The sequence below is a fragment of the Camelus ferus genome, chromosome 13 (assembly GCF_009834535.1).
Source record: "Camelus ferus isolate YT-003-E chromosome 13, BCGSAC_Cfer_1.0, whole genome shotgun sequence".
NCBI classification, from domain to species: domain Eukaryota; kingdom Metazoa; phylum Chordata; class Mammalia; order Artiodactyla; family Camelidae; genus Camelus; species Camelus ferus.
In genome coordinates this window covers 1,818,939-1,842,271 of record NC_045708.1, presented here as the reverse complement: position 1 = coordinate 1,842,271, position 23,333 = coordinate 1,818,939, and the positions used below count along the sequence as shown (strand labels likewise).

Here is a 23,333-nt window from a genome sequence, read left to right as displayed (position 1 = left end):
AGGGTCTGTGGGCATCCCCCGAAACCCTTGGGTGAGTCCCTGAAGTGATGCGTGCGTCAGGGCAGGCAGTGGTCATTTTCTGAGGCGTCCTGGCCATCAGATGTGGGAGGTCGTGGTTCCATGTTACCAACAGCAGGAAAGAGCGTTTCAGGCATTGATGCCCGTGGGAAGGGCACATCCTGGCTTCAGAGGGCCCAGTGGGAGACAGGGCTGAGGGTCAGCTCTGTCCTGAGGACTCTGATGACTCCAGGACAGTCGCTGGGGATGCTGGGATTCTGGTCCTGGTGACAGTGCTGTGCAGCCACGGGGAGGAGGCTGGTAACCTCAGCCTGGGCGTCAGCGTCCCTTCCTCCCGCTGGCGCCCCAGAGGCTGGTGGCGAAAGGCCCTTCTGTGCTGGGCCTGGGATGGGGGTGGGATTGTTGGCAAGAGTGCTCCGGGCACAGCGGAGGGCCGGCGGGCTCAGGGAGGCGGAGCCCCTTGCCCGGCGCTGCTGGCCGGGCCTGAGCACGGACTTCCAACCGCACCCTCCGCGCCCTGGGAGGGAGCGCAGCTCTGCACCTGGAGCTTGTTGACGAAAACACAGATGCTCAGAGCAAAGGCGGGAGAGGGCAGTGGGGCCTCTGGCCTGGCAAAGGGGGCCTGAGCCCTGGCCCCTCAGCAGGGACCCCTCCACACTAAGGCACCACCCCGGGGGCCGAGTCTCCCAGGCCAGTGGCCCAGAGCCCGCCCCCTTGCTCTCTCCCATTCAGACGTGGATGAGTGTGCCACAGGCCTGGCCCGGTGTGCTCACGGCTGCCTCAACACTCGTGGGTCCTTTAAGTGTGTGTGCAACACAGGCTATGAGCTGGGTGCCGATGGCCGGCAGTGCTACCGTGAGTGGACGGTGGGTAGGGATCAGGGGCGTGGGGGTGCCTGGGGGCAGCAACATGGCTCCCCAGCCCCCCACCTGCCACCATTAGCTTTGGCTGAGGAGCAGAGCTTCCTTGTCAGTCAAGGGCAGTGCTGGGCATGGGGGCTGCGGGTGGACCCCGGGAGGATGAGGGACCCCAGGAGGACAAGGGGTTCCCAAGCCCTCCTGGCCTAGAAGCCCTGTGCGGCCTGTTTCCCAGCAGAGTGGCAGCTGCTGGGGTCAGGAGGACCATGCTAGGTCAGGTGTCACCCCAGACCCTGTCCCACGTCCCTGGTGGCGGGTCTTGCCGCAGGGATTGAAATGGAGATTGTGAGCAGCTGTGAGGCCGACAACGGCGGCTGCTCCCATGGCTGCAGCCACAGCAGCTCGGGGCCCGTCTGCACCTGCCCCCGTGGCTACGAGCTGGACGAGGACCAGAAGACGTGCATTGGTGCGCTCCGCCCCCTTCCTGACTGCCCCGCCCCTTCCTGACTGCCCCGCCCCTTTCCGAATGCCCCACCCCTTCCCAAATGCCTTGTCCCCAAAGCCAGGGACTCACCGCTGCCCCGGGTCTGCCCCTCCACCCCCAGTTCTGCTTTCTGCCCTGAGCTGGGGGGTAATGGTAAGGGGGGCCTGGCGAGAGCCCGATACCGCCAAGCACCCATCACCCCACTGGCCCCAGCAGCACCTTCCCCTTCAGCTCTGCTCAGTCGCTTGGTTAAATGCCCACATACTGGGAGAGCGCCCGAAGCACTGTGGTGCTTGAGCACCCCCTCCGTACGGGAGAGCCTGCCTCCACGATGGCTCCCCCCCGCCCTCCAGCCGCCAGTCTGCCCCCAGAGCAGGCGGGGTGGCCCTGGGGCCGTGACCTGTGTCCTGCGTGTGTCTGTGTGTGCAGGACCAGGAGCCTACCTGGGTGCATGTGTGACTGTGTGTGAAAACATGCAGCTCCTGCAGGTGAGCCTGTGGGCGTGTGCGGGTGTGTGGGCATGTGCAGGCATGTGCAGTTGTGTGGGCGTGTGCAGGTGTGCATGCACTGGTGTGCTGTGGCGGGGCACACGTAGGCGGATATCTGGGTGCCACTGGGGTCATGCGTGTGCCCTGCAGATGTCGACGACTGTGCCGACTCCCCGTGCTGCCAGCAGGTTTGCACCAACAGCCCGGGCGGGTACGAGTGCAGCTGCTCTGCCGGCTACCGGCTCAGCACCGATGGCTGCGGCTGTGAGGGTGAGTGCTGGGCAGCTGGGGAGGCCAGGGGGACGGGCCGCCCTCAGGATGACGTGGGGTTGGCTCTGCCCCCCGTGCTCCGTCTCTGGATGTTGGTTGAGCACCTGCTGACTGCAGGGCTGTGGGGACCTGCCCGCTCCCTCCTGACCTGTGGTCACTGCACCCCTGGCTGCTCCCAGCCTGGCCTCCCTCGGGCAGTGCCTCCACTGTCCCTCTGCTCCTGGGGAGAGCGGATGACTGTGGTGTGTCGCCCAGCGGGCGTGGCCACCAGGCCACAGTCCGATGGGCAGGGCTGGGGCGGCAGGGGTCTCCTGAGTCCCCGACCCCCGAGGACAGGCTGGGTTTGCCTGCAGATGTGGACGAGTGTGCCTCCGGCCGAGGTGGCTGTGAGCATCACTGCGCCAACCTGGTTGGCTCCTTCCAGTGCTCCTGCGAGGCCGGCTACCGGCTGGATGAGGATCGCAGGGGCTGTACCCGTGAGTCTCCGCCTGGCGCCCCCGGGATCCTGTCCATCAGAAGCACCATGCTCCCTAACTTCTTGGCGCCTCTCCAGGTGCCCCCACGCCCATCTTCCTGGCTAGCTGGACCCCCACCTTAGACCTGTGTCTCGCTGTGGGATGGCCCCGGGGCAGCAGGTGGGGGGAGGGGGCTGGACAGACAGGCACCTCCAGGGCAGGGTGTTCCTCAGGGCTCCCACGGGTCTGGCTTCTGCCCTGCCCAGGTGAGAGAAGGGACACCATTTCCAGCACTGAGGACAGCGTCCAGAGGGACAAGGAGCTGTCCCTGTCCCCACACCTGCTGCATGCTCAGGGTCCTTAGGGCAGTGTGGGAGCCAGGGCGACTGGGGTGCATGTGGCACGGGTCCGGTCCTTGGGGCCTGGAGCTTCCTCTGTCCTGAGGAGTAGGGTCGGGGCACAGCTGGTTTGGCCTCCGCCACAGGGGTGGGGAGGGGCGTGGCGGGGGCTGTAAGTGGGACCCCTGGGGTGGCTCAGGCCCTGCGCTTCCTCTGGGCACAGCCCTGAGGAGGACAGGTGGGCGGCAGGGGCTCAGGGGTCCTTGTGCCCCCCCCCAGCCCTGGAGGTGCCCGAGGTGGGCCTGGACGGCCACCTGCCCCTGGTGCGGCCCCTCCCGCCCATCACAGTGCTCCAGGACCAGCTGCCCCACCTCTTCCAAGACGACTACTTCGGGGCCGAGGAGGAGGAGGAGGAGGAGGAGGAGGTAGAGGCCCGGGGCGAACACACACTGGAGGAGAAGTTTGGTGAGAGGGGGGCCCATCCCCGGGGCTTCTGTCCCAGTGCCCCCTCGGGCCAGGCCGCTGCCCACCCTGTGGTCTTGGGTGCGAGGAAGGGCCCCGGCAATAGCCTCATTTGACCGAGGCTCAGAGAGGCCAAGCTGCCTGTTCAGCCGGCCCAGCACGTCTGGGGCGGAGCCTGGCTGGCTGGGGCCCCAAGCGCCTCACTCTGGGCTCTTCCAGGCCCCAGCATCTGTCTTCCACATCTCAGTTTGCCCGCGTGGGGCCCTCCTGGGCTGAGGACACCCCTCTTGTCCCCTTCTCTGGCCTGAGGGCCTGAGCCGACCTCTGTGCACCGGAGCCCAGATGGGCTCTGGGCCCTGGCTCAGGCTCTGAGGCCCCTCCCCTGGCCTGCCCCCCCCAGTCTGCCTGGACAACTCCTTTGGCCCCGACTGCAGCTTGACCTGCGAAGACTGCAGGAATGGAGGGACCTGCCTCCCAGGGCTGGACGGCTGTGACTGCCCCGACGGCTGGACCGGGCTCGTCTGCAACGAGAGTGAGGCTGCTGCGGGGGCGGGGGCGGGGGCGGGGGCCGGGTGCACAGCACGTCCAGCTTAGTCCTGCCTGCTGGCCCACATCCCCTGGCTCACTTGCTCACTCCTAAGGGTCTCCTGGCTGCCTGCCCCGTGCCAGGCCCTGGGGGCTGGCAGGGCCGGGTGTCTGCCCCTCACAGACGTCACAGTCAGCGGGGGTCCAGTGACAAGCCAGCCAACAACTAAGACACGAGGGGTCTGAGGAGGAGCAGCGGGCGGGTGGGCTGGTCGTGCCCACAACCTCGGGGCGGGGGGCGATGGCTCCCCAAGCCACGCAGCATGATGGTAGCTGGAGAATGCGTGAAAACTGCTCTCCCAGCCTCTGTCCGGAGTCTGTCCGCTCCCTGCCCAGCGACCCCAGGCCCGAATGGCAGTGGTGGTTTTGTCTCAAGGCCATAGTGACTGTCTCTGAAAGTGCTGGTTGAGAAGGTGGACGGTCAGAGGGGGAGAGGATGTGGTGGTCGATTAGCGATGCCTGCCATGCGCGTGGGCAGGGGCATGGGGCACTGGTGCCACCGGGGGCTGCTCCGGGCAGTTGCTGCTGACCTGAGTGGCGTGAACCCCAGAGGGTGTTTCAGGGTCTCTGCAGAGACTTCTGGGCCTAGAGCCCTGTGGGCTGGTGACCCTCGTGTTTCTCTGTCCCACTGCAGCTTGTCTTCCCAACACCTTCGGGAAGAACTGCAGTTTCTCCTGCGGCTGTCAGAACGGCGGGACCTGCGACCCTGTGACGGGGGCCTGCCGCTGCCCTCCGGGCGTCAGCGGGGCCCACTGCGAGGATGGTGGGTGCAGCCCTCTGTGCCTCGGGGGTTGTCCTGGGGGTGGAGGGGAGGGACAGGCACCACCTCCCAGCTCCTGGGCTTCAGAAGAAGGCTTTCCCCACTGCTGCAGAAAGAAGGCGACCGGCTCTTCAGACCTCTTGCCGGCGAACGTAGCCAATGTGTCAAGGCCTTCCCGTCGTAGCAGCAGGTGGTGGTGGCCGGTGCCCCATCCCCAGTGCCTGGGTGGCCAGTGTGAGCTCTGTGGGGCAGGGCTCAAAGCCCCAGGGCGCCAGGCAGGGCTTTCGGCCTCCTCCCTCTGGTCAGCTTCTTGGTCCGTTCCTGCCTTCTGTGGCCATCTGCCATTTCTACTCCAGCAAGGGCTGAAAACCCCCGCCTGTTGGCGGCTGTATGTGTGTGGGGCCCTGAACGGACCCAGGGGACGCCCGGCAGATGAAGGGTCTGCGTGGTGGTGCTTCTCCTTGCAATGTGGCGTGGCTCCCCGGAGACTCGGTCTCAGCTGGGGTCCTGTGGGTAAAGTGTGCCCCTCAGGTGAGCCTCTGTTTCCAGGGGCCTCTGTACCAGATTCCTAGACCCCCATGTCTCGGCTTGTGGCTGCTTCCCTCCAGTCTCTGCCTCCGTCCTCCCGTGGCCCCTCTTCCTGTCTCCAGCCTCCTCCTCCTTTCTCCTCTAAGGACAGTTGTTGGATTTAGGCCCCTCGGACAATCCGGGATGGTCCCACCTGGAGAGCCTGGTGATCAGGACGTGGATGTACCTTGGGGTCACGAGCCAGCTCCCTGGGACCCTTCAGGAGGCAGGAAGGGGGCCGGACTGAGGTGGAGGGAAGCCTTTGGGGACGGAAAACCGGCGCCCCTTCCTCACCCTGAGCCCCCTGTGCTTGGGCCTGTGTCCTCCCCCGTGAGGTCCGGAGGTCAGGCTGGGTGACCACCCAGGGACAGATGTCAGAATGCTGTAGGTGCCGCTCAGACAGGGAGAGCGTCTCCCACAAGTGCTGGGGATGCACTTGGTCTCCCACCCCGGCCACCATCCAGGCCACGGACCCTGGGGGCCCAGGGCAGACGGCCGTGTCCCTGGGGCTCCCCTCACGCCTGCCCCGCCCTCGTGATGCCCTTGCCACCCCTGGGACTGCCCTGTCTGCGGTGCAGGGCCCTCGGGCTGCTGGTGGCCTGAAGCCCTCTGGCCACGCCCCGGTGGCCTGTGCCATTCCTGCCTCATGTGCTGAACACTGGGGCCCCTTGGAGCATCTCCTTGGGTGGGGGCCGTGTCCAGGTGGGCAGTCAAGAGTTCCCCTCTCTCTAGGCTGCCCCAAGGGCTTTTATGGCAAGCACTGCCGCAAGAAGTGCCACTGTGCCAACCGGGGCCGGTGCCACCGCCTCTACGGGGCCTGCCTCTGCGACCCAGGGCTCTATGGCCGCTTCTGCCACCTGGGTGAGTCCTGCCGCCCGCTGGCCGCGTGTCTGGGGGTGGGGGGGCAGTGCCACAGCATGGGCCAGGTGCTCCCGCACCTTCCTGCCCGTGGTCCGGCTTGGGTTCCACCATCACCGTTTACAGATGAGGACCAGGGGCTCAGCGAGGTCCCTACCTGGGGCATGAGGACTGCCATGGGTCTCTGGACTGCCCTGGCCTCCGAGTGTCCAGGTGGCTGGTCCCAGCCCCAGCCAGGCTGATGGGGGTGCTGCAGGTGTGGGCAGGGGCAGGCTTCCCTCGGACGCGTCCGGGGTGCAGGGCTCATCTGGGCTTTTGGAGTTTCCTGGCAGCAAGGGCGAGTCCTGAACCCCTGGTGGGGTCACCCGCCCTGGGTCCACAGACGCCGGGGATGGGAGAGGCTGGGAGAGTGGGTGGCAGGTGGAGAAGAGCTGGGTAACTGGCAAGCGGACTTCATCCCAGCGGCTTTTGTAAAAGGATGTTTAAGGCAGGGAAATGGGGACTCCGAGCGCTTCCTGCTGGGAAGCGCTGGACCCAAGGCAGATCCCAGAGCCTCTGAGACCCTGCTTCTGGGCTGTGAAATCGGCACGATGGCCCAGTTCTCAGGATCCCAGCGGCTCTGTGTGGGGTCCTGGACACAGCTCAGTGAACGGGGCTGGGGACCCTGGATGGGGGAGGCAGTGGGCAGGCCTGTCTTACAGTTCTGTGGGTGCAGCCTGCCCCCCATGGGCCTTCGGGCCGGGCTGCTCAGAAGAGTGCCGGTGTGAGCAGAGGAACACACGTGCGTGCGACAGGAGGGACGGCCGCTGTGCCTGCAAGGCGGGCTTCAGGGGCGAGCGGTGCCAGGCCGGTGAGTGCGGGGGGCGGGGGGCGGGGGGCGGGGGGGCCCCGGGGCTGGCTGAACCCTGCAGGCCCCTCTCCCTTCTCCCCTGCAGAGTGCGAGCCGGGCTTCTTTGGACTGGGGTGCCAGCAGGTGTGTACCTGCCCCCTGGGTGTGACCTGTGACCCCGTGAGTGGCAAGTGTGGGGAGCAGTGTCCTGCCGGCTACCAGGGCGAGGACTGTGGCCGAGGTGAGCGGCTGGCCCCGTGCCCAGGGTCTGGGTGTGATGGGGGTCAGCTGGCTCGTACTGGGCACCAGAAGTGCTCCGAGTTGGGGCAGAGTCAGCCCTGCAGCCTGGCCTGGGTGGCACCTTCACCTGCTGTGTCCCTGCCCTGGTCACACGGTGGTGACTCAGCCACAGGTCTGCCTGTCCCTGTACCTGAGAGGGCCGCTCCGGGAGGAGCTCACAGACTCACGTGTGTGTGCACGTGTGCACGTGCAGGGTGGCCCGGAGGAGGGGTCGGTGCCTCTCCCAGACCGTTCCCTCCCTCGCTCATTCCATGGAGCATCCTGGGCGAGCTTTGTGCTGGAGGCCGGGCCATGGGGCTCCTTCCTGGTGTGTCTGAGCAAGCGGGACTAGGGCAGCTGCTCCTGCAGGTGGCGGCTCTGAGGGAAGTCTGGGCGGGAGGTGCTGGCGTCGGGCGTGGGTGGTGACGGAAGGCCGTCCACGTGATGTCCAGGCCCGGATGACGTGAATGGACCCAGCGTGCAAACGAGGCTGGAGGGCGGGGGGGCCCCCACATTTATGTGTCTGGCAGCTGAGGGTGGGTGGAGGAGCCCTCAGTGTGAGTGGTGGGGCTGCCGTGGCTGCCGACAGGGGAGGGGCAGGTCGAGACCTCGGCCAGCACAGGCCACACTGTTCTCACCCACTGGCCAGGGTAGGTGGGGGCCTGTGCTGTGACTGGCGTGACCCCGGCCAGGAGCAGTGGCTCAAGTGCCCCTCAGTTAGAACTCCTGGCCCAGCTGGCCTGTCCCCCTGGGGAGCAAGGAGGAGGGCCTGGGGGCCACTGCCCAGCTGAGCTGACAGGCCTGACCCCTCCTGCGTGCTGGTCCCTGAGACTCCATGGAGGATTCCAGGAGGGGTGTGTGTAGGGGTCAGAACCCAGCCTGGAACCCCCCCAACCAAGCCCGGCCTGCACCCTGGGGGGCTCTGTGATCTCGGGTGCCTTCAGCAAAGCCAGCACTTCGTCCCATCCGTCAGACAGCACGAGAGCGGTGGTCACGCTCACGTGACACGGCTCAGGCTCCTCCGGCTCCCCTAACCCTGTCCCCTTCCCCCCGACCCCAGACGCTCACGCGCCCTCCACTCCTGCGGGCCCCGCCCACCCTCTCCAGCGGCTCGTGTGCCGAGACAGGGAAGGGCCTTCACCCCCAGGCTTCCCTGCTGGTCTTCTTGGTCTTTCTTTCCCTTTTTTCTTGAAAACCATCTGGAGCCCTAAGGATGAGCCGCAGGAAATGACACGTTTATACAGCATGATGGGCTCCCCGCTGCCGTTGGGTCCAGCAAGTCTTACCGCCCTAAAGAGGGGTCTGCCCCCAGTTAGTGGAGCGGGGCATCCCCGAGGCCTGGCGGGGCGGCTCCATCCGGCACCGCCGGGCCTCCTCCCCGCCGGGCCCACGCTGCGTGGGTGTGTCCTGCTGTGCACGCGGGTGCTGCGCCGGGCCGCCTAGTGCGTGCGCTGCCGTCCTGCTGTCAGGCCTGTGCCCGTGGCGGGATGTGGGTGGGCTTCCGCAGGGCATGGACCCTCCTGGCAAGGGCTCGTCTGGTGTACCCTCTGTCTGGAGGCCATCTCACAGCCCTTGAGGCCCCAGGCCCGGGACCCTGCCCCGGTCTGCTGACACCTTCCGCCCCAGGCAGGGCGCCTGCTCTGTTCTCAGCCCCGCCAGGTGTCTTGGTCAGGGGACTCTGGTCCCCTGATGTGGAGTGTGGTCCCGAGCCCGCCCTCTCCAGCTGCTGCGCTGGCCCTCCTGGGCCTGGAGCATTTCTTCTAGCAGCATCAGAGCGGCCTCCTCACTGCCTGGGTTACCGCCCCAGCCGAGGCAGGTGTGGGGGCTGCGGGGGGCCCTGCAAGGCCAAGGGGAGCAGCCACTGCAGCCCTCACAGGTGGGGCGAAGCCCTCTGTCCCTGACTTCTTTCCTGAAGCCCTGCGTGGGCCCAGAGTCATCAGGCCACTGCCGCCTGGGACACTGCCTCTCCTGAACATGGAGGTGACCACAGGGGGCCGCAGGGTGGACCAAAGTGCCAGGAAGAGAGGCAGAGTGGGCCCTGCCACCTGCTCCCAGGTGCTGTCCAGGGTCCTGGCTCCCTCTAACCTGTCCCTGCTGTTCTGTGGCCTCCAGGCCGCCCCTCATCACTGCTCCCCAACACACGGTCAGCCCAAGCAGGCCTCCCTGCCCTGCCCCGTGTCCCCTGTCTCCTGCCCACTCCTGTGAGCGCCCTTGTCACCTAGGGGACACCGGCTGTGTCCAGCAACCTTGCTGGGGTGGGGGCAGGTGTCAGGGTGGGGCCCAAGGGGAGGAGGGCAGCTCTGCATGGGCATGGCTGAGGCTCTCCCGTTCCCTCCTGCAGAGTGTCCGGAGGGGACGTTTGGCCTGAACTGCTCAGGCTCCTGCTCCTGTGGGGGAGCCTCCTGTGACAGAGTCACAGGGCAGTGCCTGTGCCCGCCTGGGAGGACGGGTGGTGACTGTGGGGCAGGTGAGCGGTAGCTGGACCCTGGGGGCCCCTTGCCCCACCCCGTGCATGACTCCCAGCCGTGTTCACAGACCCTGGCCCTGGGCAGTGTTTGGGGAGCCCTGGCCCCAGGCCTGTCCACGGCAGCTGCAAGGGCTCACACCTACCAGCCTTGGGTCTGGATGTGGGGTCTGTGCCTGCCCATGGCCCTGCCCATATAGGGGCACCAGGAACCTGTCGGCCATGGGGACATCTTGGCCAGCAGCCCCCAGCCCTCCCTGGGCCTGTGGTTTGTCTTCTAAGCTGACTGTTCATTGCATGGGGGTCTCCCCATCTCTCTGGTGGGCCCCCCATTTTGCCTGTGGAGCCATCCTGGGCCAGGGGCCCCCATCCTGGGGCTGGGCGCCCTGTAGCCTGTGGCCCCAAGTGGGTTGGGGTTCCCATGACCTGCCCTTTTCCCTCCCCTGGGACAGCTCAGGTGGGAACAGGGGTTCCTGCTGGCAGACGGGCCCAGCTAGGCCCCACAGGAGACTGACTGGCTGTTGGGGGTGGGGGCTAGATTGTCCTGAGGGCCGCTGGGGGCTCGGATGCCAGGAGATCTGCCCAGCCTGCGAGCACGGTGCTGCCTGTGAGCCTGAGACCGGAGCCTGCCTGTGCCGTCCCGGCTACACGGGCAGCCGCTGCCAGGACCGTGAGTGCCGCACCGCCCGACCTCAGCCCATGCCCGCGATCCCCCAGCCCCGCCGCACTCACAATCTCTCCGCCTGCAGCGTGTCCGGCAGGCTGGTTTGGGCCCAGCTGCCAGACCAGGTGCTCCTGTGCCAATGACGGGCACTGTCACCCGGAGACGGGACGTTGCAGCTGTGCCCCTGGGTGGACCGGCCTCAGCTGCCAGAGAGGTAGCGCCCCCCCGACAAGCCCTGCCCCGGATAAGCCTTCCCCCAGGCCCCTTCCCCGGCCTGGCTGTGTGCCCGTGGGCTCTGCCGGGCCTGCTCGGGGTGACCTGGCCTCTGTTGCAGCCTGTGACAGTGGGCACTGGGGACCTGACTGCAGCCATGCCTGCACCTGCAGCCCAGGCCACGGGAGCTGTGACGCCGTCAGTGGCCTGTGCCTGTGTGAGCCTGGCTACGTGGGCCCGCAGTGCAAGGAGCGTGAGTCCTGGCCCAGCCCACACACGCATGCACACACGGACACATGCACACGCACACAAGCACTTGTCAAGGACCCAGTCCTGGTCTCCTGTCCACAGGCAGGCTGCCTGGACTAGGCCCCTCTCTCCCACCTGCCACACAGAAGGTCCACCTGGAGCAGTAGGCAGGGCAGGGTGGGGCCAGTTGCACCACACGGGGCACCTGGCACCTGCAGGAGAGGTGGAAGGTTCTGCTAAGGACTGAGACCATGCCCTTCAGTGTATACCCCCCACCCCTGGCTGAGTTGGTGGGTCCGGGCTGGAGCTGGGGCTCCCTCCTCCCCAGGGCTCAGCTCCTGGCTGGGCCAGGGGGCAGAGGCAGAAGCCTTGGGTGGGGAGGGGCTTTTCCTGCCCCACAGTCCCAGGCCTGGGCTGGGTCAGGCTCACTGTCCCCTGGCTGACGGCCTGGTGTCTCAGGGTGCCCCCAGGGCCACTTTGGGCCGGGTTGTGAGCGGCAGTGCCAGTGTGAGCACGGAGCAGCCTGCGACCATGTCAGTGGGGCCTGCACCTGCCCAGCTGGCTGGAGGGGAACCTTCTGCGAGCGCGGTGAGCTGGGGCGGGGGCTGGGGTGGCTGGGAGCGAGGGCGGGGCCCGTGAGCCCTGGCTGGCACCTGTAACACCACCCCTGCCTGCAGCCTGCCCGGCCGGCTTCTCTGGAGTGGACTGCCGCCATGCCTGTGACTGCAGCCCCGGGGTCCCCTGCGATGCCGTGAGCGGCTCTTGCCTCTGCCCTGCTGGCCGTCGGGGCCCCCGCTGCGCCCAGAGTGCGTGAGGCCCCGTCGTCCCTGGGTGTTGCCGGTTAGGGCTGGGGTGGGGTTAGGGTTAGTTTCTGTCTGTGTTCGCCCTGAATGGCGCCCAGGCCAGAAGGAGGGCAGATGGACAGCAGCCGCCCGGGACCGCTTGCTGCAGCCCCTCCCAGGGTCCATTCCCCCAGGCCCCTGACCGCCCCTCTCTCCTGCAGCCTGCCTGGCCCACACGTACGGTCACAACTGCAGCCAGGTCTGCTCCTGCTTTAATGGGGCCTCCTGTGACCCCATCCATGGGCAGTGCCGCTGTGGCCCTGGCTGGACTGGGCCTGCCTGCCTGCAGGGTAAGCCCCTCCCGGGAGGCTGGGCCGGGCATCATGCTTGCCCCTCACTGGGCTGTGCAGGGTGACGTAGGGTGGGACGCTGGGTGGACGTGAAGCTCACCGGGAATGGTGAGTGGGGAGGACCGGGGCCCGTCACGCCCCCATGGGGCTCCCCTCAGCCCGGGCCACACCCCTCAGTCGTGAGCCCTGGGATGCTGGGTTGATGGGCCCGGGGAGCCCTGGGCAGGTCGTCCTAGAGAAAGCCCTGGGCAAGAGCCTGGTGTTAGGCTTTGGGGCAGGCCTGCAGATCCGCCTGGGCTGGCCCTCCATGGAGAGAGAGGGGTTCAGGCCCCCCCGCTGGCTGGTGGGATGCTGTGAGTGGCTCCTCTCCCTGTGCCCCAGCCTGCCCCGCTGGCCTCTATGGCGAGAACTGTCAGCATTCCTGCCTCTGCCAGCACGGGGGCACCTGCGACCCTGTCTCAGGTCACTGCACCTGCCCGGAGGGCTGGGCCGGCCAGGCCTGTGAGATGGGTGAGCACTGGGTGGGTGGCGGAGGGAGGAGGGACCCTGGGGGTCTGTGGGACCCAGAGCCAGCACCCAACGTGCCCTGGCATGGCCCCCCCTCCCTCCGTGGCCAAAGACGGCTGCCTGGCGTGGAGCGACGTGGTCCTGCGTGTGGCCTGCAGTGTGACCAGACGCCGGGCACCTCTTCTTCCCGAGGACATGGGATCCCGGGCTCTGGATAAGGAAGGGTGGGTGGGGCGGGAGGGGCCTCCTGGGTCCCAGTGGCATTGCCCTGCCCCAGGAGTGGACCCTCAGCCGTTCCCGCCTCCGCAGAGTGCCTCCCAGGGTCCTTTGGAGCCGGCTGCCAGCACCGCTGCACGTGCCTCAATGGCGGCCTCTGTGACCGGCACACAGGCCGCTGCCTCTGCCCGGCCGGCTGGGCCGGGGACCAGTGCCAGAGCCGTGAGTGGGGCAGGTTAGGGGCCAGTGTGGGGAGGTCCGGTGGCTCCCAGGCCCATCCAGGGTGGCCTCAGGCTCACCCAGGGTGTGGGGCCCTCACTGAGGGGGTCAGCTGGCAGGTCAGGGGCGGGGCTGCTGTCTGAGCCCCAGGGCCCTCTGAGGGGGGTCCTCTGCCCGGGACGCCGGCCCTGGAGGAAGACTCAGCCCGCCCGCCTGCCTCCTTCCGCACAGCCTGTGCCGAGGGCACGTTTGGGGTCGGCTGCGAAGAGCGCTGTGCCTGCCGGCAGGGGGCCACCTGCCACCACGTCACCGGGGCCTGCCTCTGCTCCCCGGGATGGAGGGGCTTGCGGTGTGAGAACGGTGAGCCCCTGGCTCCGCCAGCACCCAGGGTTGGGTGGGGCCCTCACGCTGTGACCGCCGGGGCCCGTGCTGGTCCAGGCTCCCCCCCACCGCCGCCCGCGCTTCCCCACAGCCTGCCCGCGGGGCTGGTTTGGAGAGTCCTGTGCCCAGCGCTGTCAGTGCCCGCCTGGTGCCGCCTGCCACCACGTCACTGGGGAGTGTCACTGCCCCCCCGGCTTCACAGGGCCCGGCTGTGAGCAAGGTAGGTGACCCAGCTGGGTGGGCCCGGGCGGTGGGTGGTTCAGGCCACCCCTGGGCTGTGCCTCAAAATCTCTACCTCTAGAAGGGGTAATGGGAGTGACTCTGGGAGGATGCCTGCTCTGGGCCGGACCCGGACTGACCCCCTCCCGCCTGCACCCCAGCCTGCCCGCCCGGCACCTTTGGGGAGAACTGCGGGCGGACGTGCCAGTGTCCCAGCGAGACCCAGGCCTGCCACCCTGCCTCGGGGGCCTGCGCGTGCGCTGCTGGCTACCAGGGCGCTGGCTGCCGGCAACGTGAGTGCCTCCTGCTGGGCCTGCGTCTGCGGGCCGGGGAGGTGGGGAGTCGGGGCTCTGTGCTGAGGGGGCAGGTTGAGCCCCCTGGCCCCCGACAGCTGGCCCTTCCCCTGCAGGGTGCCTGCCAGGGCGGTTCGGACCTGGCTGTGAACAGCTGTGTGGGTGTCTCAACGGGGGCTCCTGTGACCCGGCCACAGGGGCCTGCCGCTGCCCTGCTGGGTTCCTTGGGACAGACTGCGGCCTCGGTGAGTGACTGGGGTGACGGTGGGGCTGGCTCCTCCCTGCGCCACGGTGGGCAGAGCCTCACCAGCCCGCCTGCGGGGAGGACGGCTCCCTGGCCACCCCTCTTTCTGGCCCCCCTTCCCGGGACTGGCCCCAGGCTGGGCTGAGCTGGGGCTGTCGGTGTGACCGAAGTGTCCCCAGCCACCAGCTCTGCGGGGCCATGTCCACCAGGGGCCACACAGAGGCCAGTTGGGCACCCTGCCGAGAGAAGGGCCTTCCTTGAATTGCGCAGGGACTTCCCGCCCGTCTGGGGTCTTAGCTGGGCAGGCGGGAGGTGGGGGTGGGGGCCGTGGTGAGTCATCGTCGCTGCGGGGCAGGCCTGGCGCAGCAGAGCCGGCGGGTGGAGGGAGGTGTCGTGCGGGTGGGGGGCATGGAGCAGGCGGTCTCCGCCCTGTCTGGGCCAGACACAGGGGCTCCCCACCCAGCCTGGCCTGGCCTGTCCTGTCCCACCCTGTCCTGGGTTGACACAGCAGAGGGGGATCCAGCCAGGGCTGGTCACCGTCCCGTTTCCTCCTGGCAGCCTGTCCACATGGCCGCTTTGGCCCCAGCTGTGCCCACGTGTGCAGGTGTGGGCATGGGGCGGCCTGTGACCCCGTGACCGGCACCTGCACCTGCCCCCCGGGAAGGACCGGCGTCCACTGTGAGCATGGTGAGAGTCTGTTCTGTCCTCTTGGCCACTTCGTAGACGTCACCTGGTCAGCCACAGGGTGGGAGGTGGTGGGGTAAAGCTGGGGGGGTCTCTGGGGGAGAACTGGGTCCCCTCCATTGGTTCCCCAAGTGCCCTGAGGATAAGAGGTGAGGGTCCCGCCTGTGTTGACGGCAGTGCCCACTCAGGTCACTGGGTCATCTGATAGCACCCCGTGCCCTGCTTTGAGCTGTAACCCCTAAGACTCGGGACATCAAGTCACCTATTCAGCTCCCTGTGGCTAGTGGGGGCTGGGCAGGTTCTGACTTGGAGCCCCCCTAGCAGGAGGGGTCAGGTGGCTATTTTGTCTGAGAATGGAGCCAGCCTCCTGGCTAATGTCCTCTTGGAACGGGGTCCCTCTGGCCCTTTCTGCTGGGCCCAGCAGCTGGGGCCTCACATGGAGGGAGGGCTGGAGCACAGGGCATGGCGCCTGGGGACAGTGGTGGGGCTCATGCTCACGATGGCAGGTCTGGTACCCACGCTACTCGGCCTGGCCCCACACCCTGGTAGATCTGAGCCCCTGCCACTCTTTGGTCCTCATCCAGGGGCCGGTAACACTCCCCCAGGCCCTGGAGCCCAGCTCCAGCCAGGCCATGTCCTCACCCCCAGGGAAGGATGGCAGCCCCGGGTCAGGCAGGTTGTGAACAGGGGCCACCTGGAGTGCAGGGCTGCCCGGGCTATTCTTGAACTGAGTGCCACCGCCTCCAGGAAGACTTCCCTGTTGCCCTCCCGCCTGCTGGGCAGGCGCTCGCAGCCCCTGGAGGGCCCGGGCCCCTTTCGTCCTGTGTTATTTTCAGGCTCAGGCCTGGTGTTCGCTGACTGAGGGTGGATGAACTGGCGGGGTGCGGTTGGTGTTGCTCCTTGGCACACGTGTGCTCAGGAACTGGGACTGGCAATGAGAGGCCCAGGGAATTGTCTGTTGAGTGAACATCAGATCTCATGAGGGGGTGTCCCTGGAGTGTGTCCAGCCCTGGGCTGCGCTCTGAGCAATGCCTGGCTCTCCCTAGGCTGTCCCCAGAACCGGTTTGGAGTGAACTGTGAGCACGTGTGCTCCTGCAGAAATGGGGGTCTGTGTCACGCCGCCAACGGCAGCTGCTCCTGTGGCCTGGGCTGGATGGGGCCGCATTGCGAGCTGGGTGAGCGTCTGGGCCGGTCTGGAGGCCGCATCGCCATGTGAGCTGGCGGGTTGGTACCTGCAGGGGTGGGAGGCCATGTCCCGGTGTGGTGGTGGTGGTGGTGGCGGTGGTGGTGGTGCAGGGGAATGGCCCTGGGCTCGAGGAGGAATGTATCTCAGGGGCATTTGTGGGGGCTCTGGGCTGCTATGGGGCTGCATGAGGCTCCCGGGGTTGCCTGGATCAGGCTAGCATCCCGGGGCCCTCCCCTGTGCCCCCTGCTCTCCTGCGGCAGAAGGCTGACCCACGGCTCTCATGCCAGCCTGCCCCGCAGGGCGCTACGGCCCTGCCTGCCGCCTAGAGTGCTCCTGCCACAGCCAAGGCACCTGCGAGCCCGCTACGGGGGCCTGCCGCTGCGGCCCCGGCTTCTACGGCCAGGCCTGCGAGCACTGTGAGTCGTGGGGTTGGGCCCCTGTTCTGGCTTTCCGTGTCACCCCCTTGGGGCTCTGATGGAATGAGGCTTGACCCCAGCTTCCGCTAGGGCTCTCAGGCCAGAGGTCCCCAGGTCAGGGCCACTGGGAAGCAGGTGCCCTGCCTGGGTGGGAGGGAGGGGAGCCCAGCCCTCCGCTCTGGGCAAGCTGAGTCTGGAGCTCTAACCGGGTCTCACACAGCCTGTCCCCCCGGTTTCCACGGGGCTGGCTGCCTGGGGACATGCGCATGCCAGCACGGAGCCTCCTGCCACCCTGTCAGCGGCCAGTGTCTTTGCCCCGCTGGCTTCCGTGGCCAGTTCTGCGAGAGGGGTGAGTGCTCTGTGGCCCCACGAGCCCCCACCATCCCCTGCCCTGGCCCTGGCCGGTCCGGGTACGAGACAGGTGACGTGGGACCCCCTCCTCCTACCAGGGTGTGAGCCTGGCTCGTTTGGAGAAGGCTGCAGCCAGCAGTGTGACTGCGAGGACGGGGTGCCCTGTGACCCCGTCACGGGCCACTGCCTATGCCCCCCGGGGCGCACCGGGGCCACCTGTGACCTTGGTGAGTCTGGGGTCCCTCTCTGTGGGGGACACGGATGCAGGTCTCAGTCAGTGGTATCCAGTGTGTTGGTGGAGCCGCGCCCGATGCCACGCCCAGGCCTCTGCACCAGTCCCATCCCTCTGTGGAGCCCCGCTGCTCAAAGAGGGGCCCTGCATGGGCTGACAGACCCAGACAGTCTCCGCCCCACCTAACGGCTGTCAAGGCCAGCCCTGCCCTCTGACCCCTAGTAGAGTTCCCCGGTGGCCTCTCCTTGGGGTGGTCATGGGGAGAGGCCGCCGTTAGGTGGGGAGGAGACTGTCTGGGTCTGTCAGCCCACCCGGGGAGAGGGAGGGGCCCGCCTGTGCGGGCCGCACACGCGTCCTCCTCCTGGCTCTGGGCCGTCTTGCCCTGGGGGGAGCATCCCTGGCCCCAGCGCCCCGTTGCCGGCCTGGGGGCTGGGCAGCAATGCCGGGCAATGGTCCTGGGCAGGTGCTGGGGGCCTGGTGCTTCCCCACACAGGACAGGGAAGCGAAGGCCCCAGGGTGGCCCCAAGGCCTGGGGTTCCCAGCCCGGGCAGGCTGGAGGGGCACTCAGGCTCGTCTCTCCCGCCCCTCTGCCCGCAGGCTGCAGAAGGGGCTTCTTCGGGCCAGGCTGTGCCCTGCGCTGCTCCTGTGGGGGTGGGGCCGACTGTGACCCTGTCAGCGGGCAGTGCCACTGCGTGGACGGCTACACGGGGCACACGTGCCAGCAGAGTGAGTCAGGCTCCGGCGGGGGGCACCATGCTAATCCCTCCCCCCCACAGGCGGCTGGCTAGCCAGGCTCGCCAGCGTCAGTGTCACCAAGCCATCGTGGTGCCCACAGTGTCCTTCTGGCTTCTGAAGAGCCTTCCAGCCCCTGGACCATGGGGTGGAACTCGGCCGTGCGATCGGCCCGAGGCAGTCCCACTCACCCCAGCCCCAGACAGCAGCGGTGGGTGGGCTCAAACTGCAGGGGCCGAGACCCCATGGGCAGGGCTGGGCGGTCCAGTGTGGGTGGGCGCTGAGCCAGCCCACCACCCCGACCCTTTCCCTACCCTGTGCGTGTGTGCTCCAGTCTGTGCGTGCTAACACCTCTGCGCGTCCCGGTGCGTGCCTGCCAGTGCGTGTGTGTGCTCCAGTGCTTACGTGTGCCTGCACACACACACCCACAGGCAGGAGTGTGCTGTGTGCCGCTGCCCCTCCAGCCATCTGGTGTCCCCTGGTCAGCTCCCCCAGGCCCAGCCTACTGCTGGGAAGGCACTCCTATGCATCAGGATGGAGATGGGAGGCCAGCTTGGGGTCTGTGCTGGGTAGGCCCTGAGATGGGGTGAAGGGGAGAGCCAGGCTGTGAGCAGGGATTCCAGATTGGGGTCCTTGGCTAGGGGACCCCAGACTTGGTCTTGATATCGTGTATGCCTTTTGGAGCCTCCCCAAGACAGCCCTGGCCCCAGACTGTTAAAAGCCCTTAGAGGAGGAGTCCCACTTCTGCAGAGGGGTGGGGTCAGGGAGCTGGAGGCTGAGCCCGCTGGGACGGATGCTGTCCATGGCGGCACCTGGTGGTCAGGTATGGTACTGCACCACGGCATCCTGGGCAGCCCTGATACTGAGCGGGAGCCTGGAGCGGGCTTTACCTGCCTGAGGCCCTGCCTGCTTGAGGCCCGCTGGGAACGAGGACAGGCCAGGCCTCGCCGCCCCCTGCCCTGGAGTGGACCCAGCTTGGCCTTCAGGAAGCCCTCCCCATCCAGCCTGAGTGCCCTCTCCTGGTCCCCCTGCTGCCAGGGCAGGGCTGGGAGCTTCCATCTGGGGAGGGGGGGGGCGCCCCACCATTTGCATAGGAGTGAGGCGAGGAGGGGCTGTGTTGGGGGCAGTGGGGTTCCCTGCAGGTGCTGCCCCGTAACTGTTGCCCACCCGAGGGCGGGGCACTAGCCTGAGCTGCTGTCTGTCTGCCTTTAGGTGGGCCCTCCCAGCTCCCGGAGAGCCTGTCCCCAGACCTGGGCCCAGGTAAGGGGGCTGGGGGCATCCCCGTGTCACCAGAGAGTGGCATTTGGTGGCATCACTGGCCGTTACCAGCAGACTAAGGCCTCAGGAGGGATGAGGACTGACTGGGCAGCTGTGGTGTCTGGGCCCCATAGGGTGGTGGGCATTGCAGAATCTGGACCTCAGAGACGAGGCCGGGAGGAGGCTGGGGAGGATGGGGTGGGCTGTCTCCTCTCCGTCGGGAGCTGGAAGGAAGGAGGGGAGGCGTCACGTGTGACCCCAGAACTCCGAGGACTTGGAGAGTTTCCACCCGCCCGGGGGCTGACCGTCCTTTCTCCTGTCCCTGCAGCGGCCTCTCAGCCAGCGTCTCCCAGACCAGCGCCCGGGCTCGGCAGCAGCGCAGAGGCGCACTAGCTCAGAGGCAGCCCCCACTGAGGCCCGCCTCCCAGGAGCCGCAGAGGGGGCCCCGGGGCTTAGGAGGCGCCTGCCGAGGGGTGCGGTGGGCCAGGACTGTGGCCCCGCCCTGTCTCGAGGCCTGTGGACAGGCGTGCAGCCTCCGGCTCCTCAAGGGTGGTCTTGCCACGAGGAGGCAGGCCCCACCTTGCCGGGATCTGCCCGCCCAGGGCGTGGACCACGGGGCTGAGGAAGCCCCGCCCCTCCCACCGCCCTGGCGCAGGGCCAAGGGCAGGTGTTGGGGCAGGTGCGGGCATGAGGCCCCTGCCCTCCCAGCAGGTTCTTCTGGTGCTAGGCCCCGGGACAGCTACCGCCCAGCCCGTTCACCAGGAAACACAGCCGGGCCGTGTTTATGTGATTTATGGGCAGCCCGACTGCAGGGTTGCCCGTCTCCTGCCCCAGGACGCCCTGACTCGGGGCAGCGGGCTTCGGTACCATGTGAAACCAGTAAGTTAAGAAAGGAGCAGCTGCTTCCTCGAGGCTGTGCGTCTGCTGCTTTGTGCGGGCTCTGCGCAGTGGCCTCCCAGGCACGCTGGCACGAGGCGCTGGGACAGGAACCTCTGCCTGACCACTTGCCCTGCTCCTCCCTGGGGACTGAAGTGCCACACAAACGAAGTTGGGTTTATCCTGGTTCCAGTGCTCTAGAGGGGCGTGGTGCCCCGAGACACAGGAGTGCTGGCTCCCAGAGCCTGCGTGTGGGAAGCATGGCCCCAAGGGCAGGGGTGCTGCTGGGGGCAGCCTGGGAGACCCCCCAACCCCCACTCCTGCCCTGTCTTCAGGGCAGAGCTGATGAGAGGGTTGGACGCCGATTGTCACACCGGACATTTAGGGTTGGGGCTGTAGCCCCCCTCCCCTCCTCTCCAACAGTGCCCAGGCAGCTTAAATCCCCCAAGGGCAAAGGACCTCGTGGGGCAAAACAGGGCGCATTCAAGTAAGCCCCGCCCCCTTAGCAGACAACTCGTGAACACCCGGTAGCAGAGGGCGTCGAATCGCTGGGCCACCATGTGAAGACTTTGAAGTACGTAGCTGTGATCAGTGTCCCGGAAGGAGTAAGGGATGCGGGTGGTAACATGGTGCAGGAAGAGGCGGTTCAAGAGGGACCATCGTGAGGAATGAGGGTGGAGGGCGTGGGAGCTGGAGTTGGCGGAGGCGGCAGGAATCCGGCCGAATAAGGGGTTTCCCAGCTCAGGACGCTCCCAGGAGGTGGCAGGGAGGCTGAGAGAGAGGAAACACGAAGGGACGGGGCAGTAGAAATGGACGAGGCAAGTGTGACACCCATGTGTCTGAAGTCCCAAAAAAAGAAGGTGAAAACCATTGATGTGAAGCAGTGAGTTCTCAGGTCCAAAGTTGGAGGATCTCAGATCGAAAAGCACTCCAAGTGCAAAGAAAATTAAACAAAATTTAAAAAGCCACAGTCAGAAGAATTTAAAGAATATCAGTGGCAAAGAGGAGTTTTAAAATAACCAGAGAGAGAGAGCAGGAATCAGCGTGACGTCAGGCTCTGCAACAGGAGCACTGAGAGCGGCCGGACGGCGATGCTCTGTTTGCCAGGTGTTGAGGAAACAGTGTGGAAACTTGAATTTCATGACCTTGAATTGTGTGTCCCGCTAAACTGTCACTGGGAAGCAAAGTCGGCGTCCTTCTCAGCTGTCCGAGGCCCCAGGCGGCCCCAGACGAGAACCAGGCTTGAAAACACGCTCAGAGGAAGTTTCCCGGCAAGAAGAGAAAGCATGAGATGGTCCCTGTGTTTCCCACGCGGCCTCGGAATGAAGAGAATCAAAATAGCCACGCTCACCAACAGCAGGAGCGGCCGGCAGGCCTGCCCGCCCCGCAGCTGAGCCTGGTGCAGACAGAGGGCGATAAGATGGCGTGACCTCCGCAGAAGCACCGGTAGGATGTCTGACTCTTAAACGAAGGAAATTTCATCTCTCCGACGTTCAGCAGGGAAAGAGGAAAAACAAAGCAGAATAAGAAAGCAGGTTGAAGCCTAGTGTAAGCAGTTGCAGGGGCTCAAGAACCAGATGGCCGTGCATTAAACGTCCTTCAACAGCACTTTGTTTATGAAAGGCGTCCCCAGAGGGACAGAAACGCAAGCATGCACGGTGAGCGGGAAGACAGCTGGGCTGTGAGTCCTGCTGTCTCAGGGTGGAAGGCATCACACGCGGTTGTCTGCAAGCGACACCCGATGCCCGCAGCAGTAAAGGCCGAGAGACTCACAGAGCAGCGGTGCGTGCGGCGGCGGGGAGTAACCGCCCTGGCAGTTTCAGTGTGCCCTCTACAAAACCGACACAAAACCCAGACACGCGCGATGGTGGCGTCGTCGTGCCCTGACACGTGCGCGCTCCGTGTCTGCACGCCTGTAGTCGTGTATTTATATTCGCATATATACGCATCTTACCTTCACGCTTATGAACTTTACGCTCAACAAGTGGGAAATACTGGAACATTTAACCAAGAGTCTTTCCTTGAAGAGTCAGGAAGAGGAAAACGCCAGCAAGATTGATGATTTTTTTTAAACGTGAAGCAAGAAAAAAAATTACAAGAGGGTGAACCACAGACAGAGAACAAGGCAAGAGAGAGAATGCTCCGAACCACGATGAGCCAGTAACTTTGAAAACGTAGAAAAACGAGTAAGTTTTGGGAAAATATGGAGTGCCAGGATGAGTGTAAGTAGAAATACAGACTTGAATAAACCAGTAACTGAAGTGAACGCAGTAGTAGTCACAGCTCTGCTCCTGCCCCGCGGTCGCCTCCCGCGTCGCCACCCCAGTGACTCCTGGGACAGATGTTGGCAGAGGTGGTTGTGCGCGACATCCAGGACCCCGGGAACCTGACTGATAGAGTTGCTCCAGAAACAATAATAGAGGACACACGACGACCTTTTCATGGGGCCAGTGCCACCTGGGCTCTGCCACCTGGGGGGGTGGGGGCGGTGGGAGAAAAGGTTACAGACTCCGTGTGTGTGTGTGTGTGTGTGTGTGTGTGTGTGTGTGTGACAGCCCTGAGGGGAACACGAGCTACTCACGTAGAAATATTTAAAAAAAACATCGACTGGATCCAGTGGGGCTTGGACTTGACTGAAATGTAACAGTTTAACGTCAGAAAATGTGTTCCTGCGTTTGGGTGAGACGAGAAATCTCGATTATCTTGATAAAAGAACACAGAACGTTCGCTCGAGCTCAGCCTCTCTCCCAGGTATGAGTTCTTGGCCAGCCAGGAACCGAAAGGCGCTTTCTTGACGGTGGTTATGTGCCAAGAAACCCCGCGGGCTGAGCGGGGACGGCAGTGGGTTCTGTCTCGGTCCAGCCGAGCCGCCCAGGCCACCACCTGGGCTCCGGCGTCCCCCACGTTACTGGCCTCCATGGCCCTGAGGTGACAGCCTGTGTTTCTGGCTGTCTTTCCACATGACAGCACAGAGTCTGGGCGGTGGGACCACCCGGACCGGACCCGCGTGGGGCCGAGTAACCACAGTGCCAGGGAGGAACAAATTCCCCTAAAGATGGAGAATCTGTTCTCGACAGTCAGCTCACCCCTCCCGGCCCCAGCAGAGCTCCGAGGAGCCCAGGCCACACTGTCAGATGAGATGGAGCAGGAGGTGTGCGGGCCCGCGGGGAAGGGGCCACCTGGCCCGGTTTCAGGGGCGGGACTGTTGCTACCGGAAAGCTCAGAGGCCCAGAGACAGGCTGGCATGACTACCAGAATTTGGCAAAGTGGGCCAGAAAATCACACAAGTGACATGAACCGCGTCAACCTGTGACAGTCATAGTTCTTCGGTGCCGCCGAGGACCAGGTAGAAAACAATACAAAATAAGGCCCCGTTCCACGTGATGGCAAAGCCCACAAACACCTAATTCATCTGGTGAAGCCCTCAAGGTCTCAGGATTGTAGGGGCCAGAGAGTGGGGATGCCGTCCCAGCCGGCCTTCAGGTCAGCTTGGTGCTGGCGGCGGGGTAGGCGGGTGGCCACTGGGGGCACGATGTGGGGTGTCCAGC

At 65.9% G+C, this 23,333-nt stretch overlaps 1 protein-coding gene across 10 annotated transcripts in view; it reads left to right on the top strand.

Annotated features, from left to right (window-relative positions):
* MEGF6 (multiple EGF like domains 6) overlaps positions 1-22,051 on the top strand; it is a 92,742-nt gene extending 70,691 nt beyond the window's left edge. For 2 of the 10 annotated variants that reach the window (XM_032495002.1, XM_032495005.1), the window contains 31 exons: positions 751-873; positions 1,204-1,341; positions 1,998-2,117; positions 2,471-2,593; positions 3,190-3,375; positions 3,773-3,904; positions 4,592-4,720; positions 6,017-6,145; positions 6,858-6,992; positions 7,054-7,212; positions 9,592-9,717; positions 10,253-10,384; positions 10,464-10,592; positions 10,713-10,844; positions 11,300-11,428; positions 11,518-11,646; positions 11,844-11,972; positions 12,354-12,482; positions 12,789-12,917; positions 13,146-13,274; positions 13,387-13,515; positions 13,676-13,807; positions 13,924-14,052; positions 14,610-14,738; positions 15,782-15,947; positions 16,209-16,337; positions 16,611-16,686; positions 16,787-16,915; positions 17,518-17,646; positions 18,865-18,912; positions 19,238-22,051. In XM_032495002.1, the coding sequence (XP_032350893.1) occupies positions 751-873; positions 1,204-1,341; positions 1,998-2,117; positions 2,471-2,593; positions 3,190-3,375; positions 3,773-3,904; positions 4,592-4,720; positions 6,017-6,145; positions 6,858-6,992; positions 7,054-7,212; positions 9,592-9,717; positions 10,253-10,384; positions 10,464-10,592; positions 10,713-10,844; positions 11,300-11,428; positions 11,518-11,646; positions 11,844-11,972; positions 12,354-12,482; positions 12,789-12,917; positions 13,146-13,274; positions 13,387-13,515; positions 13,676-13,807; positions 13,924-14,052; positions 14,610-14,738; positions 15,782-15,947; positions 16,209-16,337; positions 16,611-16,686; positions 16,787-16,915; positions 17,518-17,646; positions 18,865-18,912; positions 19,238-19,531 (4,157 nt within the window). In that variant the 3' untranslated portion in view covers positions 19,532-22,051. Of the gene's footprint in view, positions 1-750; positions 874-1,203; positions 1,342-1,997; positions 2,118-2,470; positions 2,594-3,189; positions 3,376-3,772; positions 3,905-4,591; positions 4,721-6,016; positions 6,146-6,857; positions 6,993-7,053; positions 7,213-9,591; positions 9,718-10,252; positions 10,385-10,463; positions 10,593-10,712; positions 10,845-11,299; positions 11,429-11,517; positions 11,647-11,843; positions 11,973-12,353; positions 12,483-12,788; positions 12,918-13,145; positions 13,275-13,386; positions 13,516-13,596; positions 13,808-13,923; positions 14,053-14,609; positions 14,739-15,781; positions 15,960-16,208; positions 16,338-16,557; positions 16,687-16,786; positions 16,916-17,517; positions 17,647-18,864; positions 18,913-19,237 lie in introns of those variants that run through there. The other 8 variants (XM_032495006.1, XM_032495004.1, XM_032495008.1 and 5 more) reach the window with 8 other exon arrangements.
* The last annotated feature ends 1,282 nt before the right edge of the window (positions 22,052-23,333 follow it).